At 42.5% G+C, this 14,786-nt stretch overlaps 1 protein-coding gene and 1 long non-coding RNA gene across 2 annotated transcripts in view; both read left to right on the top strand.

Moving 5' to 3' along the window:
• Positions 1-5,054: 5,054 nt before the first annotated feature.
• On the top strand, positions 5,055-9,300 carry LOC142823425 (uncharacterized). Its single transcript, XR_012898636.1, has 5 exons — positions 5,055-5,245; positions 5,629-5,709; positions 5,853-5,942; positions 7,307-7,416; positions 8,974-9,300. It is a non-coding gene; the product is annotated as an uncharacterized LOC142823425 (long non-coding RNA).
• Positions 9,301-11,629: 2,329 nt separating this feature from the next.
• LOC112547760 (uncharacterized) overlaps positions 11,630-14,786 on the top strand; it is a 91,710-nt gene continuing 88,553 nt past the window's right edge. Inside the window, exons 1-2 of the mRNA XM_075914279.1 lie at positions 11,630-11,910; positions 12,559-12,987. Of these exons, the coding sequence (XP_075770394.1) occupies positions 11,760-11,910; positions 12,559-12,987 (580 nt within the window). The 5' untranslated portion in view covers positions 11,630-11,759. The remainder of the gene's footprint in view (positions 11,911-12,558; positions 12,988-14,786) is intronic.

The raw sequence follows: 14,786 nt of genomic DNA on the forward strand, positions 1-14,786 counted from the left end.
CTGCTCCATTATTAGGAAGTACACTTCTACACAACAAGCCATTGTTTTAAAACATTATTTCGAGATGGCAGACTTTTTACTCTGACATCTGTAACCCTTTGACTTCCTGATGTGTAGACAGTACCAAGAGCTGAATTAAGCTATTTTGACTTCAACTATTCAATTGATATAGCTGAAGTTGCGAATCTTAATTCAACTTTTGCCCTGCTGTGTAGATGTGCCCCAAAAGATTTAAATACCTTACCTCTATAGCCTCTGCTTACAAAAACTCCCCAAAGTCAGAGTTTCACTGGCCCTGGGAGATAGGGTGCCACCATCAAGTGAATTAAGAAAAACCCTAAAAAACAGAAAGAAACACTTGAACGTATTCCCAGAGGGTACCCCAAGCTGTTTTACCAAAAGGCAGCTTGAAAAAAGAAACAAACACAGAAAACAAACTGTGTCTCTGATGTGACCTCTCAGGCCAGGCACACAGAAGGACTTCCTGTTACTTTTCAGGACACAAGAATCAAAACATCGCTTTAAAAGGTGATTTTATTAACAGAACAAAAAGATATGTTACAGAGCAACTGAAAAAAGAACAGATTAAAACACACACAAAAATTATATCTCTAGCATAGTTTAGGTATAGTGGAGAGAGGAAGGAGGCAATGGATTTCACACAGAGAAGTTTAACCAAAGAGAGACAATTACCCTGATTCTGTCTTTCCCTACTCATGAGTCCATTCCGATGCCCAATATTCCTTGTAGGTATGGTAATTCTGTAAGAGTACTGCATTTTGCTTCCTCCAACTCTTAACTTAGAACTCACACAAAGAAACAGCAGCCTGGTATCTATATTCAATTTACATTTCAGCCATCTTTACCATTGGCTTTCTTGGCTTTCTGCCAACCCCCCAGGTTACCTGAGTTTAACCCTTTAGTAACTCAGGGTACCAAAGAGATTGTCTAGACAGCCACAAGAGTTTTAAAAAAGTGATCCACTTTTTCGAAAGAGAGCACCGAGGCAATCTGGACACTTTCTTTTCAAAAAGTCCAGTTTGTGTTCAAGAATACCTTTCTTTTGAAAGGGCTCTTTCAAAGAAAGACTTTCTTCTTAGTAAAAGTAGGTTTACAGATTTCAAAAAAACCTCCATGTTCTTTCAATTTAATTTCAAAAGAACACAATGACAGTCTAGATTCAGATTAAATTTTTTAAAAAAAGGCCACTTAAAAAAAAAACTCGCCGTAGTCTAAACACATCTTTGGTGCTGGCCAGCACTCTTCCTGTCTATCACACACCCTGAAAGAGAATGGCTCTCAGCAAGTCATATTTGTTTTTTTCCCTCAGCAGAAAAAAAAATCTAGTGAATGTTTTAGCAGAAAAACGTGATTATTTGACAAATCCAAAATTCTGAAAAATATTTTGGTCTAAAATTGCTGAAGGCTAAACATTTTCAGCCACAAACTGGGAAATCTTTGGGTTTTGGACGGAAATGTTCAATTTTCACATGTTCAGTGTTGTGGTAAAAAATCAGAAGTTTTCTAAGAAAGCAGACACTTTTGTATGAAACGGTTTGTTCCCCTATAACTTGCCACCACAGCACTGCACTGAATGTTCCAGGAGAGTCTTAGGGCTGCCTGGGGAAGTGAGGGCACCACTCCACACATCCCGCATGGTTCTGAGGCCTAGGAAGAGCACACCGTGGTCCAGGGAGCACTGAGGGCAGGGCAGGCTGCCTCTGGCCCCATCCCTTCTGCTGGAGATCCTTCCCCTTTCCTCCCCTCCCTCCCCCACATCTGGCCCAGGGGCCACAGAAGCTGTCAGCTCTCCTGACAACAGGTAACTACTTGCTGTCTCTGGGAGCACAAGTCTGCTGTATAATTGATGGGAATTGAGAATCATGGTAACTTGCAGAACAAGGAATGAAATGGTCAGCTGAAGCGTATGTCTAACATTACCTTAACTTCTCTACCTATTCAGCCTTCTTCCCATAATACATTTTAATGACAAGATAATATCTTGAGACCTGAAATCTTTATGTATTGTCAAGTCCTGTCATAAAGTCCTTGTATGAAATACTGACTGAAACGCTGAGAAATGACTAATTTTCTGTTTCTCAGTGACTCCGGAGAAAATGTGTTCCGTCTACAAATAAGGAGCAGCACTGAAAACTCTGTGTGGTCTCTGACCCTCAAGTTGGTCTTTTACTGTTTCATGGGTCATTGACAACAAAGATTTGCAATCAAAGTTCAGTTAATAGTCCTGTGACTGATGCATGAGCCACTCCCAAAAAACCCAGCTCAAAATGAACATATTAAACTTATCTTGGAAATCAAAATGTCAGGTTGTTAGAGCACAGGATAAATGTTCTTCTTGCATAGCACCCCAGTTACCAAGCAGGACATTACTATGTATTCCAACTGCAATAATTGTTATTGCATAAATATCTTTCCATAACCTAGCATACCGCCTGATGAGTGGCATAGAGGGCAGTAGTTGGAAAGAGGTCACTTGATCACAGTCTTCAAGCACCTACATGATGGGTCTTTAATTTAGTATTAATAAATCATGAAATCTATTGCCTAGTATTTAAGCTGGACAAATTCAGAATGGATATAAGCTGCACGTTTTTAATAGTGAGGGCAGCTAATAATTGGAACAAATTACCCAGAAATCATTGAATCACAGAGTCCTAAGTCTGGAAGGTCATTGAGTCCAACCCCCTGCTAAAAGCAGGACCAAGCCCAATTAAATCATCTCAGCAAGGGCTTTGTCAAGCTGTGACTTATAAACCCTAGGAGATTCCACCACCTCCCTAGGTAACCCATTCCAGTGCTTCACCACTCTTCTAGGGAAATAGTTTTTTTCTAATATCCAACCTAGAACTCCCCCACTGTAACTGAAGACTTATGCACCTCATTCTGCCACCTGTCACTACTGAGGCTATGTCTACAGTACAAGGGTCTATCAAGAAAAGATATGTAAATTGCATTCCACAATTTGTGTACCTTTTTGCAATGGTTTTTTTGGAAGAGGCTTTTCTGAAATTTGGCCCATCTACACTGGACCAAATTTTGGAAAAGCATCCTCTTTTAGAAAAGCCCTTCTTTCCTTGTGGGAGGAAGAAGACAGGTTTTCCTAAGGAGTGTGTCTGCTCTTCTGCAAAAAAACAAAAATAAAAACATAAGCAAACAGAAGAACAGATGTGTTCCCTGGACACTATGGAGTTTTACTGGGATACCTCTGGTATCCTGGAAAACCCCTGTAATGAAGACATAGCCTGAGAACAGCCTCTCTCCATTCTCTTGGAACCCCTTTTAGGTAGTTGAAAGCTGCTATCAAATCCCCCTTCACTCTTCTCTTCTGCAGACTAAATAAGGCCAAATCCCTCAGCCTCTTCTCATAGGTCTTGTGTTTCAGCTTCCTAATAATTTTGGTCGCCCTACATTGGGCTTTCTCCAGTGTATCCACATCCTTTCTGTAATGAAGGATCCAGAACTGAATGCAATATTCCACATGTAGCCTTACCAGTGAGAACTCCCACCCCCCCTCCACAAAAAGGGAACCATCACTTGTTTAGATCTGCTGGCAATGCTTCTACTAATGCACCGCAGTATGCCATTAGCTTTCTGTCAGGGCTGTTCCCCACTCTGGCACTCTGAGTGAAGAAAATTGGGGCCCAGAAGAGACCTTAAATACCTTGCCTCTATAGGCTCTGCTTACAAAAACTCCCCAGAATTACATTTTTAGAGGTGGTAGCTGACACCACCAACTGAAACACCCCTTTCTTCTTGAACCCAGGAAGAAAGCACTTGGAGTTCCTTCCACATGGGGTACCCTAAGCTTTTCTGCCACAAAAGACCTTGAAAAAAGAAACAAAAAGAAAACAAACTGTGTCTTTAATAGCTGACCACTCAGGCTAGGGAGATATGCACTCAGACAGATCTTCTGCTTCTTTCTAGGACAGAAGAATAAAATCATTGCCTTAAAAAGGATGATTCTATTAACAAAACAGAAAGATATACTTGATAAAGCATACTTGGTTGCTCGGAATTACAGAGTAACTGAGTATAACAAGGAGGAGGTTGCAGATGTGCACGTAACTCAGTAATGCAAAGGGGAAGCAGAGGCACTTCACTATTTTTTTTTCCTAGGGAGGAAAGTTGTAACCAAAATTACCCTCCTTTTGTTATCAAAGCAATTGAGGCCAACTGAGCAGGCCCATGCCTGAGGGGGCTAATGGGAAACATCTGTGGCCTCATTAGCTAGAGGGGTAAATGAGGAATCCAGGGGTATGTCTAAACTGCATTCCTCTTTTCAAAGAGGAATGCAAATGTAGACATCCGAAATTACAGATGAAGCGGGGATTTAAATATCCCGTGTTTCATTTGCATAATTGCAGACAGGCGCTATTTCAAAATAAAAAATGCTATTAAGACATGGATATTTCAAGAGAAAACCCTTCTTCCAAAATAATCCTTACTCCTCATAAAATATTTAAATCCCCACTTCATTTGCAATTTCATATGTCTACATTTTCATTCCTCTCTCAAAAGAGGAATGCAGTGTAGACATACCCCAGGAAATGGAAGGGAAAGGAGCCAGAGAGTGTGCTCTGCAGTCAGCTAGAGGGGCTAGCTAACTTAGCTCTTGGAAAAAGCTCTGCCAATGGAAGGTGGTGGGAAGTGGGCACCGGCAATAAAAAGACGTGAGTGATTGCATGAGAGAGGGTCTCTGGGTGATTTGTGGCTGAAGCGGGGGTCACAAGGTGAGGGGCTTGTGCAAGGGCTTTGCCACGAGATAGCTATAATATCCATATCCCACAGAGTTAACAATGAAGTTTGCATTGAAAAGCAGCCTGTGGGACCCAGAGCACAGCAGTGGGTGGAACCAGCCCAAAGACACTGCATGGTTCCATGGCAGTTGGGAAATGGCAGTTGGTCAGGGGAGGGGCTGGTGTCTCAGCCCAGCCCTGGAGGTGATGAGGGAGGGGCGGGTGTTAGCCCTGCACTGAGGTGACAGGAGGGAAGGGTCTGGCAACTCTGCCCAGCCCTCGGGGTTATGAGGGGAGGGGACGTTGCCTCAGTCCAGCATTGGGTGATGCGAGGGAGGGGCTGATAACTCTGCTGGCCTGGAGGCGCAGGGTGGGGGAGAAATGAACGTCTCCATTCGGCCCTTTTACGTTTCACTAATAGCAGCGCTGTGGGTGTTGCACAAAAGAGCTTTGCTTACTGTGGGTAACTGGAAACAGGAAGGTCGAAGGTGCCCAGCTAGATAACACAACTGGCTACTGTATCGCAGTGGGAAGGAGTAACATCTACTGCAGTGGTCCCCAACCTTTTGGGGCTGCCGGGTGCCTGGGGGCAGGGTCGCTCACCCACCGTGTGTCCGGGGGCGGGCCTGCCCTTGTGCCACATGCCCAGGGCCGGCACTGTGCATGAGCCACGTGCCTGGGGCAGGGGCCGCCCATGCACCCCCCAAATCATTCAGCTGGTGCACATAAATACCCCAATGGGCACCATGGCGCCTGCAGGCATCGAGATGGGGACCACTGGATGTGACATGAATCAGATCTACACTGTTGTATGGTCTTGTCATGGTCAGTGTATTAACCCTAATGTCTTATTACATTTTTTTAAACCAAGGCTTGTCTACAGAAATCCTGCAAGATTCTCAGGTGAACGGACTGTTACATTCCTGTTCTAGCAGTGCTGGACTTTGTACAAGTAAGTGACTGATATTTTAGTTTATAAATCCTGTTGGGATGATAAATACTGGAGTTGCTGTACATCAATGGTTACTACAGGGACTTTTTCAGTCCTGGGGACTGTCACTGCTTACTTCTACCACACTCTCTGTTTTAAAATAGGGTTTTGTACAAGAGGCATGGATGTCATCTGAGCAGCAACTGAATCAGCATTTCTAGGCAACATACAGCACATTTACAAGAAACTACAAGGTGAGTTTCAATTAGAATTTTTTCCAATGATTTTTATGTTTGTGAAAAGTTCCCATTGAAGTGGTAATACTATGGATGCTCCAGGGCTCACACATCAATGGCAAAAAAATAGGAGTGTGTGTGTGTGTGTTAGTACTTAAACTATAGACTATGGTGCTGCCCACACTGTGTCCTGTCCTCCATGGCCCCACCCAAGCTGTTCCTCTTTCTGCCCCTGCTCTACGTCTCTCCCCAGATCCCTACCAATTACTCCGCTATGCTTCTCCCCCATCACTCACCCTTAATGGAGGAGGGGACAGAAAGGAGTGGTAGGTGTGAGGGGCTCGGGGTGGGGGTAGAAAGGAGTGAGTGGTGACTGGACACACTTCCGGGGAGGGTACAGAGCATCGGTGGGAGAGAGGCAGAGAATGGGCAAGGTTTTGAGGCAGAGCAGGGATAGAATACCCACCATCAAAAAGGTCAGTTTGAGATCAATGGAGACTAAATTCTTTTATAAGATTTTATAAGCAGAAATAGTAAAAGAAGCGTAAATCTCCCAACCAATATCTAGAGAGACTACTTGTGGAATCTCATGTCAGTTTCACAAAGGATCAGATTACTTCCAATTTGGTTTTTACTTTCTCATTAGAATAATTTTGTATTAGAAATGTGGCTGGGACAATTAGCCATTTCATATAGTCCAGATGATTCACTGAATGGTACTGACTTTGTCATTTAAAGTCTGGGCTCCTCTTGATTCATACAGCTCCTGTTAGGTGAAAGTTTGCCAGGTTAACTAAATGTCAAATGCATTATCTTCTCTTTTCTCAATCTGTTATCACAGAAGATAATTTTTGCATAGTGTTTTGCTGTTCAGGAAAGTAGAAGTGACCATATACAATTAATTTTGTATACAGCTAGCAAAACTCACCATTTCCATTCTATTATAAATTCTGAAATTTTGAAAAAGCTGGAAAGTTTGAAATTTCTCACATATAGGAAATTATTAAAAATCTTTTTTTTCCTGAAAAATAAAATGGTTTCAATTCATTTTTCTCAACATGAGAAACAGCTGGCTGTTCTCAATTCCTGGAGCTTTTCTGGGCTGAATTGGGAGGGTGGGGGGATCCTCCAAAGTTTGAGGAGTCTTCTGATGCAAATCCTAAAAGACTGGGTCCAAGGTGCTGGACCATCTGTGTGATTCCTGGAGCTATGGATCCTGGAGGGCCAGACTCCGCTGAAACCAGCAAAGTGTTCTGTTGAAATATTTTGGTTTTGTCAAATGAACATTTTGTGATGCAGCCCCCCTGCAGAAGAATTTCTGACCAGCTCTACTTGTGTGTATACTTCATGCTAGATTTTGTGTTTTGTATTTCCATTGGCAGAGAGTTGGATGGATGATATTACAAGTACTTTATGATGACTATGTGGATCAAATCAATCACCCTTCTCGTCACCCTTCCATTTTTTTATATAATTGGGAAATGGCTTTTGGGTAAGAACACCATTTTATCCTAACTACTGTTCAGAAAATAAATATATCCATTGCTACCATGTAATCCGTGTCAAGAAACCATGATGTATTCTGAAAAGGAAAACCCAAACAAAATTTGGGAGCTATAATGGCAGTGATCATTGTGTTGTGGGGTCTCCCTGATTGTTTTTACAAGATCTCAGGTGTGTATGAAGTCTCAGTGACCCTCTTCATTAAGCAGAGGGAGCAACCATACACACTCCCTGTCTGAACACAATGCTAACATTCCCATTAGTCACCCTCCTCAATCTATGGAAAAGTACAGAAGATCATATTTCAGGATGAAAGCACAATTATATGTAGATACTTCTTAAAGGGACATTTACTCTACAGGGGGAGCTTACAGAGACAACTGATTGGTATCAAGTATCAGAGGGGTAGCCATGTTAGTCTGGATCTGCAAAAGTGACAAGGAATCCTGTAGCACCTTATAGACTAACAGATGTATTGGAGCATAAGCTTTTGTGGGCAAAGACCCACTTCGTCAGATGCATGACATGCAGGACATGCATCTGACGAAATGGGTTTTTGCCCACGAAAGCTTATGCTCCAATACAACTGTTAGTCTATAAGGTGCTTTAGGACTCCTTGTCGCTTTAACTGATTGGTAGTGAGCCAAAGTAACAGAAAAATTCTTGCACGCATACATGCTCTCTCTTTCTCTCTCTCTCTCTCTCTCTTACATTTCATAGGATAGTGACCAGGTACAAATGTTTTTCCTGCTCTCAGGATGTTCTCCATGCTACTTTTTAGAGATGCCCAAATAGGAAGAACAGGACAATAACTAGGCTGAGATTTTTATCAGTAAATGTTGCTATCACCGTACTGACTGATGAAAAATATATCCTTTTCTGCTAAATATTCAGAGATGGAAAGTAAGAAATTAGGGTTTGATTTCAAGCTAAACTTTTGATATAAGCTGTTGACAGAATGTGTTTTAATGCTTATAAGCTTTAACTTTTTGAATCCCAGAATCGACTCTCATTATATAATGGTGTGAACCACCCACAAGTGCTCCTCTATAATTTTCTGCAACTGTGAAAATTTAAATGAATACAAATTTTAAAAAATCAAATCTACAAGTCTGCAAAACTCTGAACATTTCAATAAAAATAGAAGAAAATGATTAAAAATAAACATGTCAATTATCTATCAAAATTATTTAAAAAATTGAATTCTGCCAAGTCTAGCACTTGCTTTGTTGTCCTCCTCCTCAAGCTGGTGAGCGCTAAACATTGTAATACTGTCAGTGGTGGTACAAGCTCCTGCTGTGCCTAGAATATCGGGAGGGACTATTCATCCTGCACGTAGACTTGAAAAATTCAGTCTGCACCACCTCTTGCTCAAATCTGTACATAGCTGCACTGGCAGCCAGGATCTCAAACGCTCTCCATTCTGAAGGGGACCATTAGGTAAGATGGGGAGTGTTTTAATTTACTAGTTTATTTTGGTTCTCTCTACATGAGTGTCAAACTTTTGAAGAAAATCCACGATCGTGATTTATTTTCTTTCTTGCAGATGGTTTTACTGTCACTGTACATTCTGATCCTGAAGTTCCCTTGATTGGGCAAGGTCTGATGTTGTCCTGCCACCTCATAGGCAAGATCCCCACTAACTTTCAAGTACATTGGTATAAGTGGGAAAGGAACAAAAATATGACATTATATTTTTACAATAGCACATCAAATGGGAGTGAACTGGTTAGGGTTTGGGATGAGCACAGGAGTATCGCTCCCAAAGGATGGTATAAGAATGGAGTCGTTAAGGTGAGACTATTTCCAGTGGAAGCAGAAGACAAAGGGCGGTACGTGTGTGCAGTGACAGGTGACGATGTCTATCAAGAAGCCATTGCTGAGGTGACTGTTGCAGGTAAGCATGAAGATGTTCGTACAGAAGTGCTGCTGGCAGTAAACAATGCTGCACTTATCACAGTGACTCTGATTCCCTATTGCATTGCACTGTGAGTGACCAGCTGTATTTCCATTTAACCTTCCCTCTCACCAGGGAGGGTTCAACAAGGGGAAGGAGAAATAGAATCTTTTATGGACAAACACCCACGTGAAAGGTGGGCAGAGGAACTGATGGTCTGGGAAGGAAGTGGGGAGTAGTGCTGATCTTGGAGTCATGGATTCTTCTACAGTTTGGTGTCCAGCTCACTTAGTATATTCAAATTATACGTAGTATATGCACACAACATACATACATTATGTACATTTTTCTCAGACTTTTTAATGGTGGCATTTGCCTGAGTTATGTGTGCTACTTTACACAACCACAAAAAATGAATAAATTTCAGTGGCAAGGCTGGGCCATTACCTCCCAAGTGCACACGTATGCATCCAGGCAGTACGTTAGAGTCCTGAGGTCTTATCTACACTAAAAGGAAGTTTGATGCTTGTGCAATCGATCTTCCAGAGTTCAATTTAGCAAGTATAGTTAAGGCTCACTAAATCAAATTCAGAGGGCACCCCCACTGGCCTCCGGTACTCCTCCTTTGGTGAGGAGGAAGGGAAGCCAACGGGAATGCTTGCTCCTGTCAGCCTCCCACTGTGGGAACGCCGCCAAACTCAGCTAAAGATAAGCTGACTCCAGCTACATATTCTACATAGATGGAGTTGAACCTTAAGCTGAGCTGCTGGGTCTAGTGTAGACCTGGCCTGAGGAACTATGAGGTCACTGTCCTCCAGGGTTTGTACACACTGCACCTGGTTTTCAGTTATGCCAAAGGCTCTTTTACATGGAAATAAAATACTGATGTTACCCCTTTTACAGAGAAGTGTAGAGATGATTTAAGACAGTGGTCCCCAACGTGGTGCCCGCGGGCACCATGACACCCCCCGGGCCATTTCTGTGTGCCCGCCGAGTGATCGGGGCTGGCCCTGCCATCGGGTGCGCGGTGCATGGGTGCTGTCGGTTCCTGGGCACGTGGCGCAGGCTCCAGATCTAGGCACGCAGCGCATGGGCAGTGGCGGTCCTGCCCCCGGGCTCACAGGACATGGGCTGTTCCAGCCCCGGGCACGCGGCGTATGGGTGGCGCCAGCTCCGGGCACACAGCATATGGGTGGCTGTTCCCCCAGGCGCGTGTGCAGCCCCACCCCCGGGCGCATGTGTGGCCCCACCCCTGGGTGCCCGGCATGTGAGCTGCCCTGCCCTCGGGTGCCCGGCAGCCCCAAAAGGTTGGGACTACTGATTTGAGAGCATTGCTTCTGAACATGGTGTAAAGAGCTTGTCATGGTTGTTGGAATGAGAGAACAGGCTGATAGGGGTATGGCTGGTGCACTGTACTTTAGCTATGCTCTGCTTCCAAGGGCTAACAAGGGACCATGGTAAGTATAAGGGTATGTCTACACTACCCTCCTAGTTGGAACTAGGAGGGTAATGTATGCATACCGCACTTGCTAATGAAGCCCGGGATTTGAATTTCCCGGGCTTCATTAGCATAAGCGGGGAGCCGCCATTTTTAAATCCCCGCTGCTTCGAACCCCGTGCAGCGCGGCTACACGGGGCTCGAACTAGGTAGTTCGGACTAGGGTGCCTATTCTGAACTACCGGTACATCTCGTTTCACGAGGAGTAACGGTAGTTCGGACTAGGAACCTAGTCCGAACTACCTAGTTCGAGCCCCGTGTAGCCGCGCTGCACGGGGTTCGAAGCAGCGGGGATTTAAAAATGGCGGCTCCCCGCTTATGAAATTCAAATCCCGGGCTTCATTAGCAAGTGCGGTATGCATACATTACCCCACTAGTTCGAACTAGCGGGGTAGTGTAGACATACCCTAAGTCAGAATAGCCCTAAGGTTGCTCTGACTTACTTTGGGTCCTATGAGGGCCCCGAATGTGTCCCAAATACAGGAAGCACAAAAGTGGATTGCCTTTTTCCTACTGACCTGCTGCCATCCCCATAGTGAAGTATTTGGTGATTTCTTGAGGTGGAAAAACTCTATAAATTTATGATACCTGGAAATACTAGATTGCAGTTCGGTGTAGATTCAATAGGACATGGAGACTGCAATGATAATGGTGCTCATTCATAAGTTGCACTTTTTGTGTGGGTAAAAATAAAGGACCCTTCATTATTTTTGCAGAAACAGACTAACACAGCTACCTCTTTTGTTTGGTGTGTAAGCTAGTTCATCAGTCTGTTTAACATCTGAAACTGGTTTTCACTCTAGGTTTTGGATCTACACCTCGCCTAATTATAGAACAGCAGCAGAATAATTCAACCACTCTGAGGTGTACATCCCATGGGTGGTACCCACTCCCTGAAGTACTTTGGACTGACAGCACAGGACAAAATATAAGTACTATGGCTGAAACAAGAATCCAGAAATCAGTGACAGAGCTGTATGAAATCGACAGTACTCTCAGGGTAGCAGATATTGCTTCAGACATTATCTCATGCACTGTAATAAATCCCTTGCTGAAGAAGCACCGTGAAAATGTTATTGCAATTTCAGGTAAGAGATGCAGTAGTGCCAAAGCAACCATTCCTGTCTGACTTACAATATAGAACTAAACACACTTGCTTTGTGGCCAACATGCTTGACTATGTGGTACACCAACACACATGACTGGAGTGTGAATTCTAAAGCACATTAACAGGTTCCACATTAATTAGTCAATGTAGACACCCAGCTGGTGCTCACTAAGGGTTCCCTTTGAAATAATAATACAGGAAAGCTCAATAGGGAACTGTTAGGGTTCATCAGCAAGGTCTAGGCAGACCAGTTAATGCTCAACATGTTGATGTTCGTAGTAATCACACTCCTGTGATTACCCCACTGTGTAGCATTACCCCACTGTGTAGACAGGGTCAGGGTGCAGCACAGTGAATCAGAAGAACTATACAACTCAGCGCTTCTTTTCAAATAACATTCTTGAGATCCTCTTCATAGATGTGAAAGATGACATAGCTCTGCTTCTCCTTTCACTTTTCTGTGTGTACATTAGGAGTGAAGTCCCTGAATGTAATGGATTTACACTATTGTAAAAGCAGTATAAATAAGAGGATAATTAGGTCTATGCTCTTTTCTATTCTCTCTTACAAATTAATATAAGTCAGTGAGTGCTGCTGGTGCAGATATAACCCCCTGCACATTTTTCAGATTTCTTTGATGTGGAGGCTGAACATGAGACGATTACTGCTGTAATTGGAGAAAATATCATTCTTCCCTGCCGGCTGATTACAAAACATGTGCCCCCTAGCATGGAACTGCAATGGAGGAAAGTTGAATCTGGGGAGGATAAGACAATCTATTTCTACCTCTATGATGAAAGCAGCCCCCTGATTAATTCTTATCCAGAGGATGACAAATGCCCAATGGGTTATTTATCTCCAAATGGAAGCAATAGCAGAGAATGGCTCAGGAAGGAGTATGAAAAAAAGGCAGAAGTTTTTAAAGGAAAAGAATTTGGGAAAGGAAATATTTCTCTGAAATTGAACAATATTCAGGTGGAAGATACAGGAAAATACATATGTTCTGCCACATCCAACATTTTTCACAGAGAGATCATCATTGAAGTTGTATTTGGTGGTAAGAAATATCTAGACTTGGAGAGACCAGATTTAACAAAGCAAAACTATTGTTTTATATCCTAAAGAGTCAGTGTGGGCTCATCCTTTCTCTACAGCACATTTCCTATTGCTTTGCCTATTACTGTTTACAAACTCCTAAACAATAGATTTTCCAGAAGTTGGGAATGAGTGACAGGAAATGGATCACTTCATGTTTACCTGTACTGTTCATTGACTCTGGGACACCTGGCTTTGATCACTGCTAGAAGCTGGATGATAGGGGATGCTGATAAATTACCCAGTTTTGTTCATTTCCTTGGCACCAGCCACTATTGAAAGACATGATACTGGACTAAGCATACCTCTTATCTGAAACGTCCGTATGTTCCACTTCTTCAGTTGGGAAGCTATTACTTAGTACAATGCATCTCACTGTGAGATCTGTTTCCTTATTTCAGAAATGATTTCAGACTGCTGTTGTGAAATATTCCAATAATAATCACTCTCCCATTTATTTTCCTTTGAAATGCCAGTTCTTCAATTTATCAAACATTGAAGGAATGTTAGAATGCAATTAATTCTATTTTTATAAGCCTTTAAAAAACATTATTCATGTTACCAGAGTTTCTTAGCATTCTAAGAAGAAAGCTGCATCAGACTAGTTGCACCAATCCACTGTTTTAAGGGCAGACCAGCCCTAAGCTCAGAAGTGCATATATTACCTTTGAAAGTGGGACTGAAATGCTTTTGAAAATTTTACCCAATAAGTCTACATTGTTATTTTTTATTGGGACAGTCTCTGCCCCCAAAAGTTTATAATCATATAGCTAAGACACATTTAGTGAAAGGTGAAAGAAAGGAAGTGTTCTAATTCACATTTTATAGAAAGGGAACTAAAGAACAGCGAAATTAGTGACTTGCTTTAGGTTGCACTCTGTGGCGAAACCAAGAATTGAGCCCAGAACATCTGCACCCTCAGTCCAATGGAAGCTTTGACCATAAGCCAATCTTTCTTTTTTATAGACTTCTGATCAATTTTAAGATATTTTTATAAAATACTTTTTTACCTGAAAAGGAAGTTCTAGAGCAATGTTTGACTTATGCCATCCTTATATGAGGAAATTTTCATGAGCCATAATCAGCTATTTTTCTTTTGCTGTCTATAAAAAATGTTTATGGAATGACTGTATCTAAGGAGGGAAGTAGAGCCAACCCACCCATTTCTTAGTTCTCTTTTACTGTGCAGGGATGACAGTGGGAGCATGCTGTCAGCTCATTCTATCTGTGAATGTGCTACTATAATGAGTAGTTATTGTTATTGCCTTTTAATATAATTTGTTATGCCTCCTTTTGTCTTCTTTACAAGATAAGTCTCTGGTATTAGGGTTATCTTCTACAGTTCTGGATTATCCTAACCCCTTCCAGGAACTCCTGAAAAGTGTGACTATGTCCTTAGGGATATATATAGAGCTTGTCATGGAAAATCCCCAGAGACTTATAGGCATTTTACACTCTGCTATGACAGGGACAGATGCTTTTCCTATAGTTGAGGCAATTGTTCAACCTATACAGGTCTTTTGGCAAATGCCATTATCTCTTAAGCCAGTGTCAAAAGTATATGCAGTGCAAGTACCAAGTTCCATCACAGTACTATGAAGAGTTTTATCAGCACCCCACACAAAGCTCCCTGGTAGTGACAGCAAATAAAAGATACTGTGAAGGAATACAAAAGTTCCTCCTAAAGAAAGAGATTTTTAAATTGGTCCTTGTTGATACATTTCTTCAACTGCAGAATTACATCAACATTAGCACATTGTC

The sequence above is a fragment of the Pelodiscus sinensis genome, chromosome 33 (assembly GCF_049634645.1).
Source record: "Pelodiscus sinensis isolate JC-2024 chromosome 33, ASM4963464v1, whole genome shotgun sequence".
Classification (NCBI taxonomy): Eukaryota; Metazoa; Chordata; order Testudines; family Trionychidae; genus Pelodiscus; species Pelodiscus sinensis.